The 15,431-nt window shown below is 35.8% G+C and overlaps 1 protein-coding gene across 4 annotated transcripts in view; it reads left to right on the plus strand.

The window, feature by feature from the left end:
* TTC37 (tetratricopeptide repeat domain 37) overlaps nt 1-3,837 on the plus strand; it is a 73,604-nt gene extending 69,767 nt beyond the window's left edge. For all 4 annotated transcript variants that reach the window (XM_036225442.1, XM_036225444.1, XM_036225443.1 and 1 more), the window contains 2 exons: nt 1,233-1,356; nt 3,046-3,837. In XM_036225442.1, the coding sequence (XP_036081335.1) occupies nt 1,233-1,356; nt 3,046-3,120 (199 nt within the window). In that variant the 3' untranslated portion in view covers nt 3,121-3,837. The remainder of the gene's footprint in view (nt 1-1,232; nt 1,357-3,045) is intronic.
* Nucleotides 3,838-15,431: the final 11,594 nt, after the last annotated feature.

Genomic DNA, 15,431 nt, shown 5'->3' on the forward strand with positions numbered 1-15,431 from the left:
CATAAAAATTCTAGCAGTCTTTTTATTGGAGAGTAGGGATAGGGTCAGAAATAAATTTGAAGAAAATTGCTTATAGGTCATGTAGATGATAAAACAGTAAAGAATATTTCAACATTCTGAGAATAATATCTAGCTCTAAAGGATATCATGCAAAACACAAAGCATACATTATTGGAACAGAATAGGTAGTGTAGACAGAGAGCTTAATGCATATAAATATATAGTAAAGATCACATCAACATCACAAAATAGTAGTGAAGGAAGAATTAGGAGCTATGGCTAATCAGGAATTTCAGTGCCATTTATTTATGGCCTTTTTTTTTTTTTTTTCTGAGTTCACCAAGAAATGTTTTAGACTATAATTTAAACTTCCTAATGAACTCTTTCTGCTTATTTTTGGTGTAGGTTACTTAGAAGACTTCAACCCCCTTTCCCTCATAATCACTATTAGCAACTCATAATTTTTATCTCCAACAAAAATCAGCTTATATAAATGTACAGTCTAAGAAAAAACAGTGTGCTTACTATGTGATCTCTGTGTAAAAGCATCCTCAAGCCTAGTTCTTTAGCTTCAAACCGATGCTACTTATATGATCCTCTTATTCAGCAGTTCTGAGTTGCCACTATTTATGTTGTTTCTACCAGTACAGAAATTTTTGAAGTAGATGTTAGGAAAGTAGGAAAGAAAAAATTAGAACACAGCTGTAAGTCAGCCTGTTGTTACATGAGTTTCCATAGTGTACACATTCTTGAAAACATACTAAAAGCCTGATATTACACACTTCGCCTCTAATGTAGATGTTAAGTGTTTCTCCTTGTTCCACTTTATCTTCTCTTTGTATTATTTATTGATTGATTTGCTGCCTATTTTCAAAAAATATTAGAGGTAGTGCACTCAGGAGTGGTCATAAAATAGGGGCCTTATTATATTTGGAATGAATCTTAATTTGCTTATCTATAAAATGAGAATAATAACAGCAACCTGCCTTACAAGCTTATGAATATTAAAAGTAACCATATATGTAAAACATTGCATAGTACTTACCACGTAATAAACATAATAAATGTTAACCATTATTATTACCTTTATTGTTATATGAATAAAAAATTCATGAGGTAATCAGCACCACTTCTGCAAAAAAGTGAAAAAGAAATATGTGTGTGACTAGTATATAAAATATTTTATGTAAATTAATGTGCTTTGGACTAAATGGAAATATCTTTTTTCCCAGAGAGACACGGCGACTTTTGGAGAGAGTGGTGTATCAGCCTGGGTATCCCAAATCCATTGTATCAACTGCACGTTGGTACCTGCTGAGACACTTATATGCCAAAAATGATTACGAGCTCATTGATGTAAGTCAATGATTTCATTCAAAATATTTCACGTTGGACCTTTGTTGGAGGAAGAATGAGGGTGGCTGCCCTGTGCATTGTAAGATGTTTAACAGCATCCCTAACCACTCTAACTAACCACTCCATCCCAGTAGCTCTGTCCTCCTCCCTCTACCCAACTTGTGCCAAATGATACCTGAGATCAAATTGCTCCTGGTTGAGAACTGTCTATTTAACCTGTAGGAAATAAATTCTCCTAATGTGCTATATAGAATAAGAGAAGATAGACAAAGGTGCTATGTGCTGTTTGTGGTATTCTTATGACCATTGCAGTGGAGGCAGATAGGTAGATAAGATATATTAGAAGCAGCAAGATTTAACAGGGTGTCCATATTATCTTTAGAAAAGTTATTTTAATTATTCTTGTCTTTCTTAAAAAATGCATGTGACAGTTTCTACCCTACTTTTTACTGAATACTCTGGTATCTAAACCTATAAACATATATGTGTATATCTAAAGTGATTTTTAAAAAAGTATATTATATGAAACATGTATTGGGTAAGATTCTCATAACTTCAGCCAACAATTTTTAAAACATAATGAAAATTAATAAGAAAAATTTTTAATATCTATAGCATTTGAAATACTATTTGCCTTTTAGTGAAAACATATAACATTAAAGAAATATTAATGAAAACAATGCTTAGAGAAAACATATTGCAAACCAAAAAGGAAGAACTTTGTGTGAGTGTTGGTAGACAGTTCACCATGGGTCTCTTGTATTTCTCAGTATCTTACGAGCAACAGGTCTGACCACTCTTTGTTCCAGACTGTCTTTTCAAGGATATGTGCATAGTGACAGCCTTAAGAGACAGGGTTAAGTGTCTTCCTCCAGAGCAAAGGGTAGACCTGTTTATTGCCCATTATAAATGACTCAAATCTCCTAGGCTCAGGGTTTCCCTCTTGTAACGCACCCACCATATATGTGGGAAACTGTACGTGTCCATCTATGTTACCCCTGTGAGATTCAGAAGGCAAGGGTAAATATGTTGATGCTCATGCTGTTTGCTGTACCATGAGTAATAAAGACCTTTGTCTCTGACCCCAGGAGTCCTGCGTCTTTTGGCAGTGTACTTGAAATTGTGGCAGTCTAACTTGTTAGCTTGCAAGTAGAGAAAAATCTCAGACCCTTCACAGTGTTTGAAAATGAACAACCAAAAAATGTTTTAGTAATTGAATGATCAACTGAAATTAAATATTCTAGTTTATGTAATTGATGAAAATCATGGAAAGTTTCTTGATAGAGCCGAGAACATAGAACCTAGATCCTAAGCTGTGGTTTTAAAGGAGAGCAATGTCATTTGGATGGGTCTGTGCATAAAATGGTCTTTTTGGGTAAGGAGTTAGAGGTGACGGTATTGTAAACAAAGCTGCCAAACAAAACTTTTAATTTCTTACAGTGCTGACAGTGGTAATGATCAAAATGTTGGCATCTATACGAATTGAGTATTTGAATAAATTTTTCTTATCTGATGTTAGCTTTGGTTGAACACTTTATTTCACCAAAAATGACTGAAGAATTGCTCATAGTCACTTTTTCTTGTGTTGTTTGATATTGCTTACTGCTCTTTGCCAAACTTGGCTTCTATGAATATAAATACAGATATTGTTAATGAACAAAATACTAACTTGTATGTGATTTCTCACAGGTGCTGGTAAATAATGCTAAAACCCATGGAGATACAAGAGCGTTGGAACTGAATCAAAAATTGTCCTCACAATAACAGTGCATTTTTTATAGTAAGCAAGCAAAGAAACAGCTATTAGAAAGAATGAAATAATGAATCAAGACTTTTCCTCAAAGCAACATTTTTTAAAACTATATTATTCATTCCTTTTTTAAATCTAAAGATGTTTAAGTTCTTAAACTACAGATTTGATTTTCCATAAACTCTTAATGTAACTTTCACCTGAAAAACAGCTTTGATTTTGAGAAGTCCGTAGTGAAAGGAAAAGCCACAATTTCCTTAGTTCTTTAACACTTATTTATAAACCATTATTTTCTCTATTTGTACATGGTACACAATTGGATTTTTTATTTTTATTTTTTTTGGTAATCCCTTAGAATAAAGCCTTAATAGCCATTTTCATAATATGGAAAAGCAAATTAGCACAATGCAAAATTTAATTCCTTCTTTGAATTTTAGAGTTCAGCAGACCAACTCATCATAAAATCCAAATAATCTTATAACCTGCTTTGCTAGTGGTTCATCTCATATTCTTTTGAAGAAGCACGATGTAGACGTTGGTGAGTCTTAGACTGCTAATGAATGTGTTCATATAATTCAAGAAGCTCAGGTGTATGGCTGCCTTTAAAAAATGGAAAATTTTGGAAAATAATGCTGATAATATTTAATCGATCTTGTAATTCCTTCAATTATGATGAAAAGACTTGAACGTTCTAAAATAAAAAACCATAATGTCTTGTTTTCTTTATAGTATCAATATCAGTATAATTTTTAAATTTTGAATTTTAAAACTTGAGAGCATTTACCTATTTTATTTCATTTTTTTCCCCAAAAGCTCTTTATATATTTGAAGAAACTATATGTCACTTACTTTGGATTTGTGTTTTAAAAAACATTTTCAGACATTAACATATATATTGTACAAAAATCTGAGATTATATAATTTATACAATTTTTCTGAACCAGCAGCTTCACAATGTTACTTTATGAAATAATATAAATTGATAATATTCTGTTATTAAAATTTATTTCAGAGGTTAATCTTTGGAACTAACTGTAATTTGATGAATTCCCATCTTTAGCTGAATATTGTTATTCAGATCTGTACATTCAAAATATTTAAGGATAAGGGGCCCAGGACTCTGCACCTTAAGGGCATGCCTAAGAGATTCTAATGTCCATTCAGGTTTGTGAACCACTGGAGTTAATCCAGTGGTGATTCTTCTTTTTACTTGTTTCTTTAACAAGGTCAAGCAACTTGCCACTTCTCTGCCCACTTCTTCCTTATCTTCACAGAGGTCAAAGTGATTCAGTGCTTTAACAGTCTGGCCCACAGACTTAGCCAGACTTGCATTGCAAAAGGCTGCCTGTGCATCCCTGGTGCCCATGGCCTCCTGCTTCCCCAGGAAAGCTCTTTAGCCCTTACCTCCAGAACAGGTTGGCTCCATCTGCTTAAATGCTTAAAATTCAGTTCTACTCCTCCGTCTGCTTTCTGGGGTGTCATTTACTTCACAAGGTAACTTTTACCTACTGTGTGGACTTGGGTAGCCTTTGCTCCAGGCCTTTTGACTCTCTTTCCTAGTTTTGGCCTCTGGGGAGCTCAGACCTAGGTTTTCTAGAAGGGAAGTTTAGAAAACACATTAATACTATCTCAGGTAATTATTTTTTGCATGGATGTATGCACATCCTCTTGTTTATTGCCGTCTCTTCAAATTACTGCTCCGTTACTATGAACCTCAGATCATTCCTAACCATATATTTTATTAGAGCTTACTTTCTGCCAGACCTATGCAACATGTTTTTAAACATTGTCATTTAATCTTAGTTAGTAAAGGAGAGTGATGCTCAACAGTGTGCTTAAAGCAAAGAAAATTCCAAATTCTAAGTGAATCAGTGTTGTAGATTCTACGAACTTTAAAAGTGTCCGTAATTTCCCTTTAGAGTTTGTATGTAGCTTAATTTGAGAAATTATATGAAATGTTATTTCCCAAAGTACTAATATTTAGCATTTATATTATGTATTTTATTGTTTTTGTTAGATTTTTTTGAGAATTACAGTGTACTTTCTGCTAAATTTTATCTACCATTTGGCTATTATTGATTAATGCTGTACTCTTTTCACTTTGTAAAATGAGTTGATCAACTCTCTTTAACTTGAGAATCTACATAGAACAGGATTGGACAGAAATACACAGGTTTCTGTACATTAAGAGAATTAAAAGATATGATTATTTGAAACTGTAAAACAATTAGGTAAATATGATATGTAATATGTGGATATGAAAAGATACATTTTTTTTTACTTTAGAAAGATACATTTGTGTATCAGATTCAAATACAATAATCTTTCCATATATATTTTTAAGACTATAGAGATAAAGTAAAAAGTCACAAAATTCTCTTTAGAGTATATGTCTCATTTTTTGGTTTAGAAAATATAGTCACTATGCTCTGTTTCACTTAAAGACCACTCACAGTGTCCAGCTGTCCTATGCTGTGTAATAATGGCTTTCCCTTGCTCTGACTAGTTAGAATAGGAACTTTTCAAATAGCAGCATTTGAAATTCTAATGTACCTAAACAAATAGCCTACCCAATGAAATTTTTTTTATAAATGCTAAATTATCTTTAGATCTCAAAATGTTTTGAATAAACTTAAGAATAGTGTCTCTAACAAACAGCTATTATGAAACATTTGAAATATTTTTTCTTACGTTTGGAATTTAAGATTGAAAATACCTATTTGCTTTAGTGAAGGGAAATGTTACTGGGAGAGGGATGATTAAAATTGGTGTATCCATTGAAAGAAGGGTTGGATTCCATATTACATCACTGGACTGTTGAAATACTTTGCATATCTATCTCTCCTCAGTTTGAATCAGTACTAAAGTTCATTTGGGCTTTATCCTTCACCACATGATTTCCCTATATATAATACTTATTATAAATACGTCTTTAAATTATATTGACTTTTCCAGAGAGAAGATGGATAATGAAAAAAAAATACTTATTTTGCCATTTCTGCTTGTGGTGGGCAGAGTAATGGCCCCCAAAGATGTTCATTCCCTCATCCCAGATGCGATTGAGGGTATGGACCTTGAAAGTGGGAGATAAACTGGGTAGACAAAATTTAATCACCAATTTGTAAAAGTGGAGAGCCTTTTAAAGAGAAAAATGACAACAGACGGTCAGAGAGATTCCACATTGCTAACTTTGAAGATTTAATAAAGGCAGTCTCCAGAAAATGAAAAAAAAAAAAATAGTGTCCTATGGAGATTCCAGAAAGGGATGCAACTCTGCTGACTCCTTGTGTGTAGCCTGGTGAGACCCATGTAGAACTTCTAATTTAGAGAACTGTAAAGTAAATTTATATTGTTTTTAAGCCACCACGTTTTGGGTAATTTGTGTGGCAGCAGTAGAAAAATTAGTACATTGCTCATTGTGTATCCGTTAAAATGAATATACATTCTTTTCGATTTGAATTTCACCAGATCACTGAAAATGGGGAACATCATCTAAATTGTTGTCAACAAAGGGGTCATCAGATTATTAAAAATGGTTACTGTGAAAATATGTCAAAAGTACTTGACTAAGAATGTGGCTCTTCATTTCTGTAATAGTATCTGAACTATTCTTACTGAACGTGCTACTTAGAGCCCAGTATTACCAACTTCATTGAGTAAATACTTCATTCTAATTCTTTTTAAAAGAATCTGCATTAAATTATATTTACAGAACCTGTGGTATGTTTCAGACTTTCAATATTGAATGAATATGTGACTGGGTATGCCTTATCTCTTGGCCTTTAGATTTAATGTGACTTTGTAAAATCAGGGCCTGAAGCTAGACTTCTAAGGGCTGCATTCTATTCTAAAGTCACCAAAATTTTCTAAGTCCAAAGTGAGCTGAAGCAAAATACTGAAATAAACTGCTTGGTGTAGAATCTATGAAGCTACATCTCTGGTTTCTACTGAAAAGCCTCCCTCCACCCCCACCTTAGGGTAAAGCACCTTTCCAAAGAGATCTCTACTATAGACAGGTAGATAATCAGTTGTGCATACTAAGATCCTGGGAAGGAGAGTAGACCTACACTCAAAATATTTTCATGGAAGCCAGCATCTGTGAATGGTCGAATGTAATTACATGTGTCTGCCACACTGCTACATGCCAGATATCCTTCATTCAGAAAGATCACCCACATTAAATAAAATATGCACATCACTTGATTATCTGACTCCCAGGTGGCTTAAATAGCTTGAGTTTCAAAGACCCCACCTTTTTAATGTCAATTCCTTTGACCAGACAAAATGTGGTCATTGCTTAATCTTAATGGAGAAAAAAAGCTGCATAATTTTTTTTTTAAGAAAACCACTATAAACTGGTTTAAAAATTCTCATCTTAATTCTTTTGTTCAATTTAATAGATTAAGAAAGAGAAAATAACGTACGGGTAATCTATATAGAAAGATTATTTTCTGGCTTCAGAAGTTTGGAAATTAGCCTAGAAAGAAGTGTCTGTCTCTGGGCACAGAAGAAAAGCCAGATGGAGCAGAATGTTCTTCATGTGGAAAGAAGGAGGTTAGAGAGAAAATGCACTGCTGAGAAGTCAAATTTATTTTGTCATATGTCGCTTCAGTAGGGAAAATAAATATATTTCTGAATTGCCAGAGGCCAGCCCTATGATGCCTCAGAACAAGTGCTGTGAATATGGTTGGAAGGTTTTTCTGTCTAAGGACTAGGCACAGAACATTTACTTGCTAACTCACTGGACCCAAATTTACAGTAGGCAGTGGTGAATACTTACGAACATTGAGAAATGTGCTGGCACCAGTTTTGTGGATATTAAGTAGCTTCTCAGGAAGCCCAAGTAGGATCTAGCATTGCAGAGGATCTTGGTACTGTACCCCTAGCTTCAGCAGAGTAGTTTTTTGTGCCTATGAGGTAGTAATCGTTGCTCACCAAGGCCTCAGCAACCAAGGACTTATAAGCAGGAATAGCTTGAATGCTAACTCTGTGCCAAGCTGTTTACAGTATTACCTCATTTAATTCTCCCTTTTTTTTTTTTACAGTAGATAGTCTTATTTTACAGACAAAAAGTTCAAAGAGTTGCTCTTCTAAAATTATCTATATTAGACAAACAGAATGTAAATGAGGTGTATGTCTTGGGATTGACTCAGCTGTCCAAGCAAGGTGTATTCTGATGCTACCAGTTACCTGATGCTAGTATCTGAATTCTAGGAAGAAGCTTAGGAGGAAGGGAACCTCCTCCAATGGACTAACTTTGCAAATTTATTATTTTTTCCCAGTTTTATTTGCACATTTAAACCTATGCAACGATAAAAACACTCTACCCTTGTCAGATTTTGAATTTGATAGAAGCTAAGGCCAACAGTGAACTAATCGTTTCAGTTACTTTTGGATAATATCACAAGCGCTGGCCCTTGGTTTTCCTTTTGACTTTTCTAACCTCTCTCCCATCAACTTTTTGCCTTCCTGTGTCTTAGTACCTAGCACTTTCTTGGTTTGGAAAGACCTTACTCTTCTTAGTTATTAACTAATTTCTACAGAGAAGATAGTCTATATAAGATCACGGGTTTGTGTTTGTTTCTTTTTGAAGCTATTATGTTGGTGTTGTGAATACTTAAAAGCCTTTCCGTTTTAAGCATGAGATTTAGGCATAAAGACGAGAGTCCTTGGTATAGAGTCGTTTTGGTTTCAGGGAATGGGTTTGTCTAACTCCATTCACATGCCTCCAGGTAGGCGCCTCCCCCTTGGAGCCCATCCCTGGATGTTTCCCTTGTAAATGTGGCACATTACTTTTTTGGAGAAGCATCTGGTCGTTGGATACTAATGGCTTTTATCTGGCAGCAATGCCCACTGCGTTTGCTTTGATAGCCAGGACTTCAGGAGGGAGTGCGCATCACTGGACACTGGCATCGGCACCTCCCCCACCTCCAGTCGGTGTCCATAATGTTTCGTCTGCTGTCAGCCTCCCTCCTCAGAGACAGTTAAAAAAAAATAAAAAGGCTTTTAAAATAGAGGAATCTTTCCTCTTTATAATTTTGTTCCAGGAGAAATCTATATTATGCATTTTTTTCTGCTTTGTTCCATTGCTAGAATTATTGCAAAAATATTTCTTCTCATATATAGTAAAAGGACCTTTTTGACCTCAAATATTTTTAGATACTGATCTCAGTCAGATTTGAATAAGAGTACCGTAGAATTTGTCTTTCCCATAAAATTCAAAAGCTCTTTATTATTATTATTCAGTACTATTTATCAGACATAAGCATTAGATGGTCTACCTATATTTAGAGAAACAGCAGAATGTTTGAGAGCAGTTCTCTGGACTTGATAAGTTCAAATCCTGGCTCTATCTCCTAGCAGTGAAACCTTACATAAGTTACTAATATCTCTGCCTCAGTAATAGGCTTCTGTTTAGATCAGGGGTCCCCAACACCCCTGCCGCAGCCCAGTACTGGTTGGTGGCCTATTAGGAACTGAGCCTCACAGCAGGAGGTGAGCAGTGAGCAAGTGAGAGAGACTTCATCTGTCTTTGCATCCACAACCCAGCACTAGCATCACCACTTCAGCTCCACCTTAGATCAGCAGACATTAGATTCTCACAGGAGCACCTGCCAAAAAGGTTGGGGACCACTGGTTTGGAATAGTATCTGAGTTAATCCAGGCAAAGTGCTAAGAGCAGTCTCTGATACCTATTAATAGCTCAAGTGTTTTTCTAAGTCCAATAATGTACAAGGTAGGTATTGTTTTCTGCCATTTTAAGATAAGAGAACTAAAATTGACATAAAAGAACATACAGAGTCACACAGTGCCTGGATATCACTGGTTTTCAACTCGGGTAGGTCAGACCTCAAGATTCCTCAAGACTTCTCAGCATAAAAATTTGGATTATTTTTCTGTGTTCTAAGTTAGTGTCTTTCGGGGTTGTAAAAGGACCTGGTTTATGACATACTGCTGAGCACATATTTTACTTAAAAGCATTTATCACATGTGTAAATATCTTCTGAAAATGAAGTGGCAGAACTCTGCCAAGGAATAGGGATTGTGGAAATTTGGTCTATGGAGTTATAAAATTTCATGACTGTATATTAAGGGAAAGATTTGAGATAACAGAACTTTATCATGTGACTCTAATGTCCTGGGGAGGGAAACGCCAAACTGGGTAGGGGCCAAAACAGCCTAATATTTTCCTGGCAACAACCCTACCTCTCTCTGGGAGGGCTCATCTCCTCTGCATCTGAGGAGATGCAGCACCTTTATTTTATGGCTTGGAAAGGCAGTCAGAAAAGCACTTTTGATAGTTCCCTACTGAGTTGTGTAATACAACCAACTTTCGAGTTTACATTGTAGGACAGGGTCAGTAGGCAGAGATCTAATGGTAGGTCTTAAAGCATTACCTGTAGAACTCCGCGTTGATTGCTGACATCGTCTGCTAGCAGGAGCTACCAGAGAAGTCTGAAACCTTTAAATGATGCTACTCCTACTTCCCCTGCTGTCTCCAGATATTCACCTAGGGACTTCAAGTTTCCTCTCTTGCCTGTCACTTCAGCGTTAGGTGTCCTTAGGGTTCTTCTCTAGTCTCTGTTTCTTACTGTAGTCTTCATGTTCCCCACCCCACACCACCCAACCCCAGGGAATTTCTTCCTCACCTGTAACTCCCAACAACCATTTCTATGCAAAATCCTCAATTCAGATCGTTCTCTAATGATCTAGGTCCTAATCTCTCTCCCACTAGCCACCAGACACCTCCATTTTGACATCCCATAGATACCTCAAAATCAGTTAGTTTAAAACTGAGCTCATAATCTTCTTTCTCTCGCATCATCTCCCTCCTTTCTCAGCCAAATTTGCTTCTCCCACTGTGTCTGTAATCTATTGTCCACATTACAACCAAAGGGATCTCTCTAAAATACAAATCTGATGTCACTTTCTATTTAAAATCCTTTAAAGGCTAGTCTGAGTGCTTGAAGATAAAGCCCAAGCTCTTCGGCATGAGTTATAAGGCCCTTTGTGATCAGATACCCACTCCCCCTAACTTCTCCAGCCTTCTTTCGCACTATTTACCTCCTTCAATATTCCTTCTCTACCTCGACCACACATCCTTTGGATTCTGACCATATTGATCATTTTGCAATTTCTGGATGTGTTCCATTCTTTGGGCTTTCAGGCCTTTGCTCAGGCTGCTCCACCTCTGCCAATCTAGCCCTTTTCCCTTGGCTAATGTTTGCTTCTACTTTAGAGGTGTCTATTGAGATAGCCCTTGTTCTGGAAGACCCCTCTGCCTGATTCCCCATATTTTTGCTAAAGGCCTCTCTTGAGTGCTCTCATCGCACCCTTTATTTCCACACATGTTTGCAAGTTTAATTGTTGGTCTTTTCCAGTAGGGCAGGGTCCATGTTTACTTTGTTCAGTATTGCATTCCCAGAGCCTCGCACCTGAATAAATAGAGCTTGCAAAGGTATAAAAAGTAGTATCTCACAAAAGTTAGTAAAAACATATATGTGTGTATATTTGTAGATCAAGTTTTTCCTTCTTGGTGTTTTTGTATGCTCCTTGCTGCTATTATGAGTGACACCAATAGATGTGAGTGGATGTTTGGTAAGTTTCTGTAGAAGAGAGGAGAGCTGTTGGTGTCCAGAGCAACTGGAGATGCAATTTCTTTGACTTTGGACCGTATTGCGGTCCTGGCTCTCAGGTGGCGAGTGTATCTACTTCACAGTGGTGCTGAGAAGGCAGTTATCTGTGTAGCATAAGGTGAGGGATTTGTCCTTTATATTCAGTAGGGAAGCAAAAATACTTTGAACATTATCATTTGGTCTTCAGTGTAAATAATTTTATATCATTTTTCCCAAAAGAGCAGGTTTTGATAAGATGAAAGAAATGGTAGAAAATGCTGGAAGGTGGCAGGACCCATGAACTATCAAAGCTTACTTAGATGGTGTTTGTGGCTAAAGGGGACTATCTCAGAAATTTTAACATTTGCCTTAAGTCTACAGGGTGGATCGAGATTGCAGATTCTATCATGCTCAAACATCCTTTTGCATTTGTGTAGAAAGAAGTCTGATATTTCCCAACAGATTAAGTATTGTTGTTTGGTATAAAGTGCTATGAATATTGAGCTCCTCTAGAGGGATTGTTCATCTTTTTTGGATCCATGGCAAAATAAATACAAAGGGAGGGAGGTCCAGTGCTCTCCTGGTATCTGAGCAGAGATGAATTTACTATGAAACAATGGCCCTTGAATTTCAGGGTCCTCACATGGGAGTCCTAGCAATGTGTTTATAAGGTGGTTGTAAAATTAATGGAAGTAAGTCGTTTCAATTACAATACATTGTAATTGAATCAATTACATTGATTAAAACCACTGTCTCTTTCACTCCCACCTCCCTTGATATCAGGTGCCCCTGGTGTGGCTGTTCTTTTTAGATCTAGCTAAAGAGAAGTTGAGTTGGGGATCCATTTAGAAGGACATATTTATGTTGTGCACAGTCACTTCTGTATGGAGTTAAGTTGCTGCTGTCCTAAGGTAGCAATGGCTTCCAAGAATACTCCTGTAGGATATATACACACCAGGATAGGACGTCAACAAATCAAAACTCCATAAGCTTTAGGCCATACAAAACCTAGATCCACCATCTCACTAGGCATAGTTCTCAGGCTATCTAGAGCCTGTGTAAACCTGCGAACACCCCAACGTGGGATGCCAAACAAGGGAACCCTGACAGACGGTCCTTTGGTCCTCTCCCCCCTTGCATTACATTCAGGTCTCCATGGTGCTACCCTGTCAACACTAATGAGAGACTCATTCTGGGAAATCTTTTGCCTTAATCCTGCAGTATTATTTTAATCACATTTTAGTTTGGAGTATTTTTGCTTATAAGGAAAAAATGTATCAGTATCCCCCCCCCCCCCGCCCCCAGACACACACTTGTTATATGTCCTTGCCACTTTTGGAGCTGCGTCTGTAGAGTAAAAAATAGGTCTGAGTGAGATGACTTGGCCCTTGGTCTGTGTGAATTCCTAATTTAAACCTTCCTACAATTATGTATTTGGTTGATTACAAAGAATGACTCTTTCAGCCTATCAATATATTTGTTGTCATAGTTTTTAAAAATATATTTTTAGGAGAAACAAAAATATTGTGTTGTAATAATGTAAAAGCATTAAATGGTTAATGTAGAAAAAAATCTTCATAATCTCACACTGCTAAATTTGTTATAAACTATTACCTATTTTGCATGTGGTAGATTGTATATTGTGTTTAACTTGTTATAAAATGGTTTTTTTTACACAAGTGGGATCATATCCATATTGCTTAAAAACGTGCTTTTTTTCATCTAACAATGCATCTTAGATGTCTTTCTGTATTCTTTTTAAAGGCTAGATAGCATTTTTGTTTGGCGGTATCATTAACTTAATCATTATTCCTTATATTTAGTTTGTTTTCAGGTTTTTATTTTTTCCTATAACTAATGGTGCTGTAATAAGCATCAGATATATATCTTTGCACACTTTACAAGCTTTCCCCCCATAATATAAATTTCTAGTAGAAATTTAGAATTCCAGAGTCAAAGGATATATACATATAAAAACGTTAATAGATGTTTATAAATTGCCCTCTAAGTCATAGCACCACTTTATAGACTCACCAATAACGTATGGGAGTGGACATTTCTTTACGCCTTTGGCAACCCAGTATTATCCATTATTTCAATGTTTGTCAATCTGAAAATGGTAACTAAGGATTCCTTTTAATTTTCTTTCTTTAGTAGGTTAAATGTCTTTTTACGTCTTCATTTATTTTTGTACTTTTCTGTGGCTAGCCTGTTCATGTTCTTTTCCTATTAAAAATATTTATTCATTTATGTCTTTATCTATCTATCTATTTATTTATTTTTAGAGTTTATTTCTAAAATTTTAATTTTTTTTTTAATGGTGACATAGGTTAATGAAATCCAGTAAGTTTCAGCTGTACACTTTAACAGTAAGGCCTATATATACTTACATTGTGTGTTCACCTCTCATAGTTCGATTTCTTTGTTACCCTATATTTGACCCCTTTTACCTTATTTACCCCCCTACCCTCTGGTAACCACTAATCTATCGTCTATGTCCATGGGTCTCTGTTTGTTTGTCCTGTTCATTTGTTACTTTTAGGTTTAAAAATATTTATTACTATTTCCTTATTTACTTGTAAGATTTGGAGTTCCTTGGGATGTTATTCCTTTGTCCTATTATGACATTTGATTGCAAAGGACACTCACTTGCTATTGCATTTTAAACTCAAGTTCTGCTATGAAAATTTCTTGAAATATAGTCAACGATGCTATGTGTAAATTAAATAAAAATAATTAAGAAATAAATAGAGATGTTTTATACAGCTAAAAAATTAGAGAGATAGGCATTGGCCAATAACTTATTGAGAGATAAATTTGTTCTTTATTAGGGGAAAAGTTGTCATTATTCTTCCCTAAACCAAGATGGAGCCCACATCTGAAGAAGAGGTCCCTTTCCCAAGTTTACAAGAAGCTCTATGATTAGAAATTAGACCTTGTTTTAGTGGATGGTGCACAACTTGAAAAGTTTATTTTTCTTGATTTTACTGTCTAATACCAGGCTCTACATTTAACACTTATATCTAGAAATGTTAGAAATATTTGAATTTTATAGGAAACTAGTGTTTCTGAAGTGCTTTTGAATTTACCACCTAGATTAAATCATGTTGAATGTTTTTCTTGGAAATTGTTTCCTCTTATTTTATATGAGTTAGCTCTTAGTTGCTCATAATTCTGATATATTGAATACAATAAATCATTGTTTTAAATATGCACAATTTAGACTTGCTATAAATATTGGAATTGTTAGAAAATAAAAACCTCTGGGTCAGAAGTTGCAAATCAACAGCCCATTGACTGTGACTCCCCAATAGAAAGTCCCTCATTGGTTAAGAACTATTTTGAACTATAGCCATTCCTCAGTATCCTGGCTGCGTGGGGAGGAATGGTTCTAGGACCCACACCAACCCTGCCCATTCCCACAGATGCCCAAATCCATGGATGTGCAAGACCATTCTATAAAATGGCATAGCATTTGCATATAGCTTTCAGGAGAGTGTGCCTACACATTATTTTCATGGATTCAGCACAGTGCTTGCTATATGGCAAATTCAAGTTTTGATTTTTGGAATATTTTCGGATTTTTCAGGGGGGTGAGTGGAATGTCTTTATCCACAGTTGGTTGAATCTGCTGACGCAGAACCCATGGACACAGAGGGCCAGCTGTAGCTGTTGATGCTTATAAATGGAGAGGTTTCATATAAAACCCA

This window comes from Rousettus aegyptiacus, unplaced genomic scaffold, assembly GCF_014176215.1.
Source record: "Rousettus aegyptiacus isolate mRouAeg1 unplaced genomic scaffold, mRouAeg1.p scaffold_m13_p_8, whole genome shotgun sequence".
NCBI classification, from domain to species: Eukaryota; Metazoa; Chordata; class Mammalia; order Chiroptera; family Pteropodidae; genus Rousettus; species Rousettus aegyptiacus.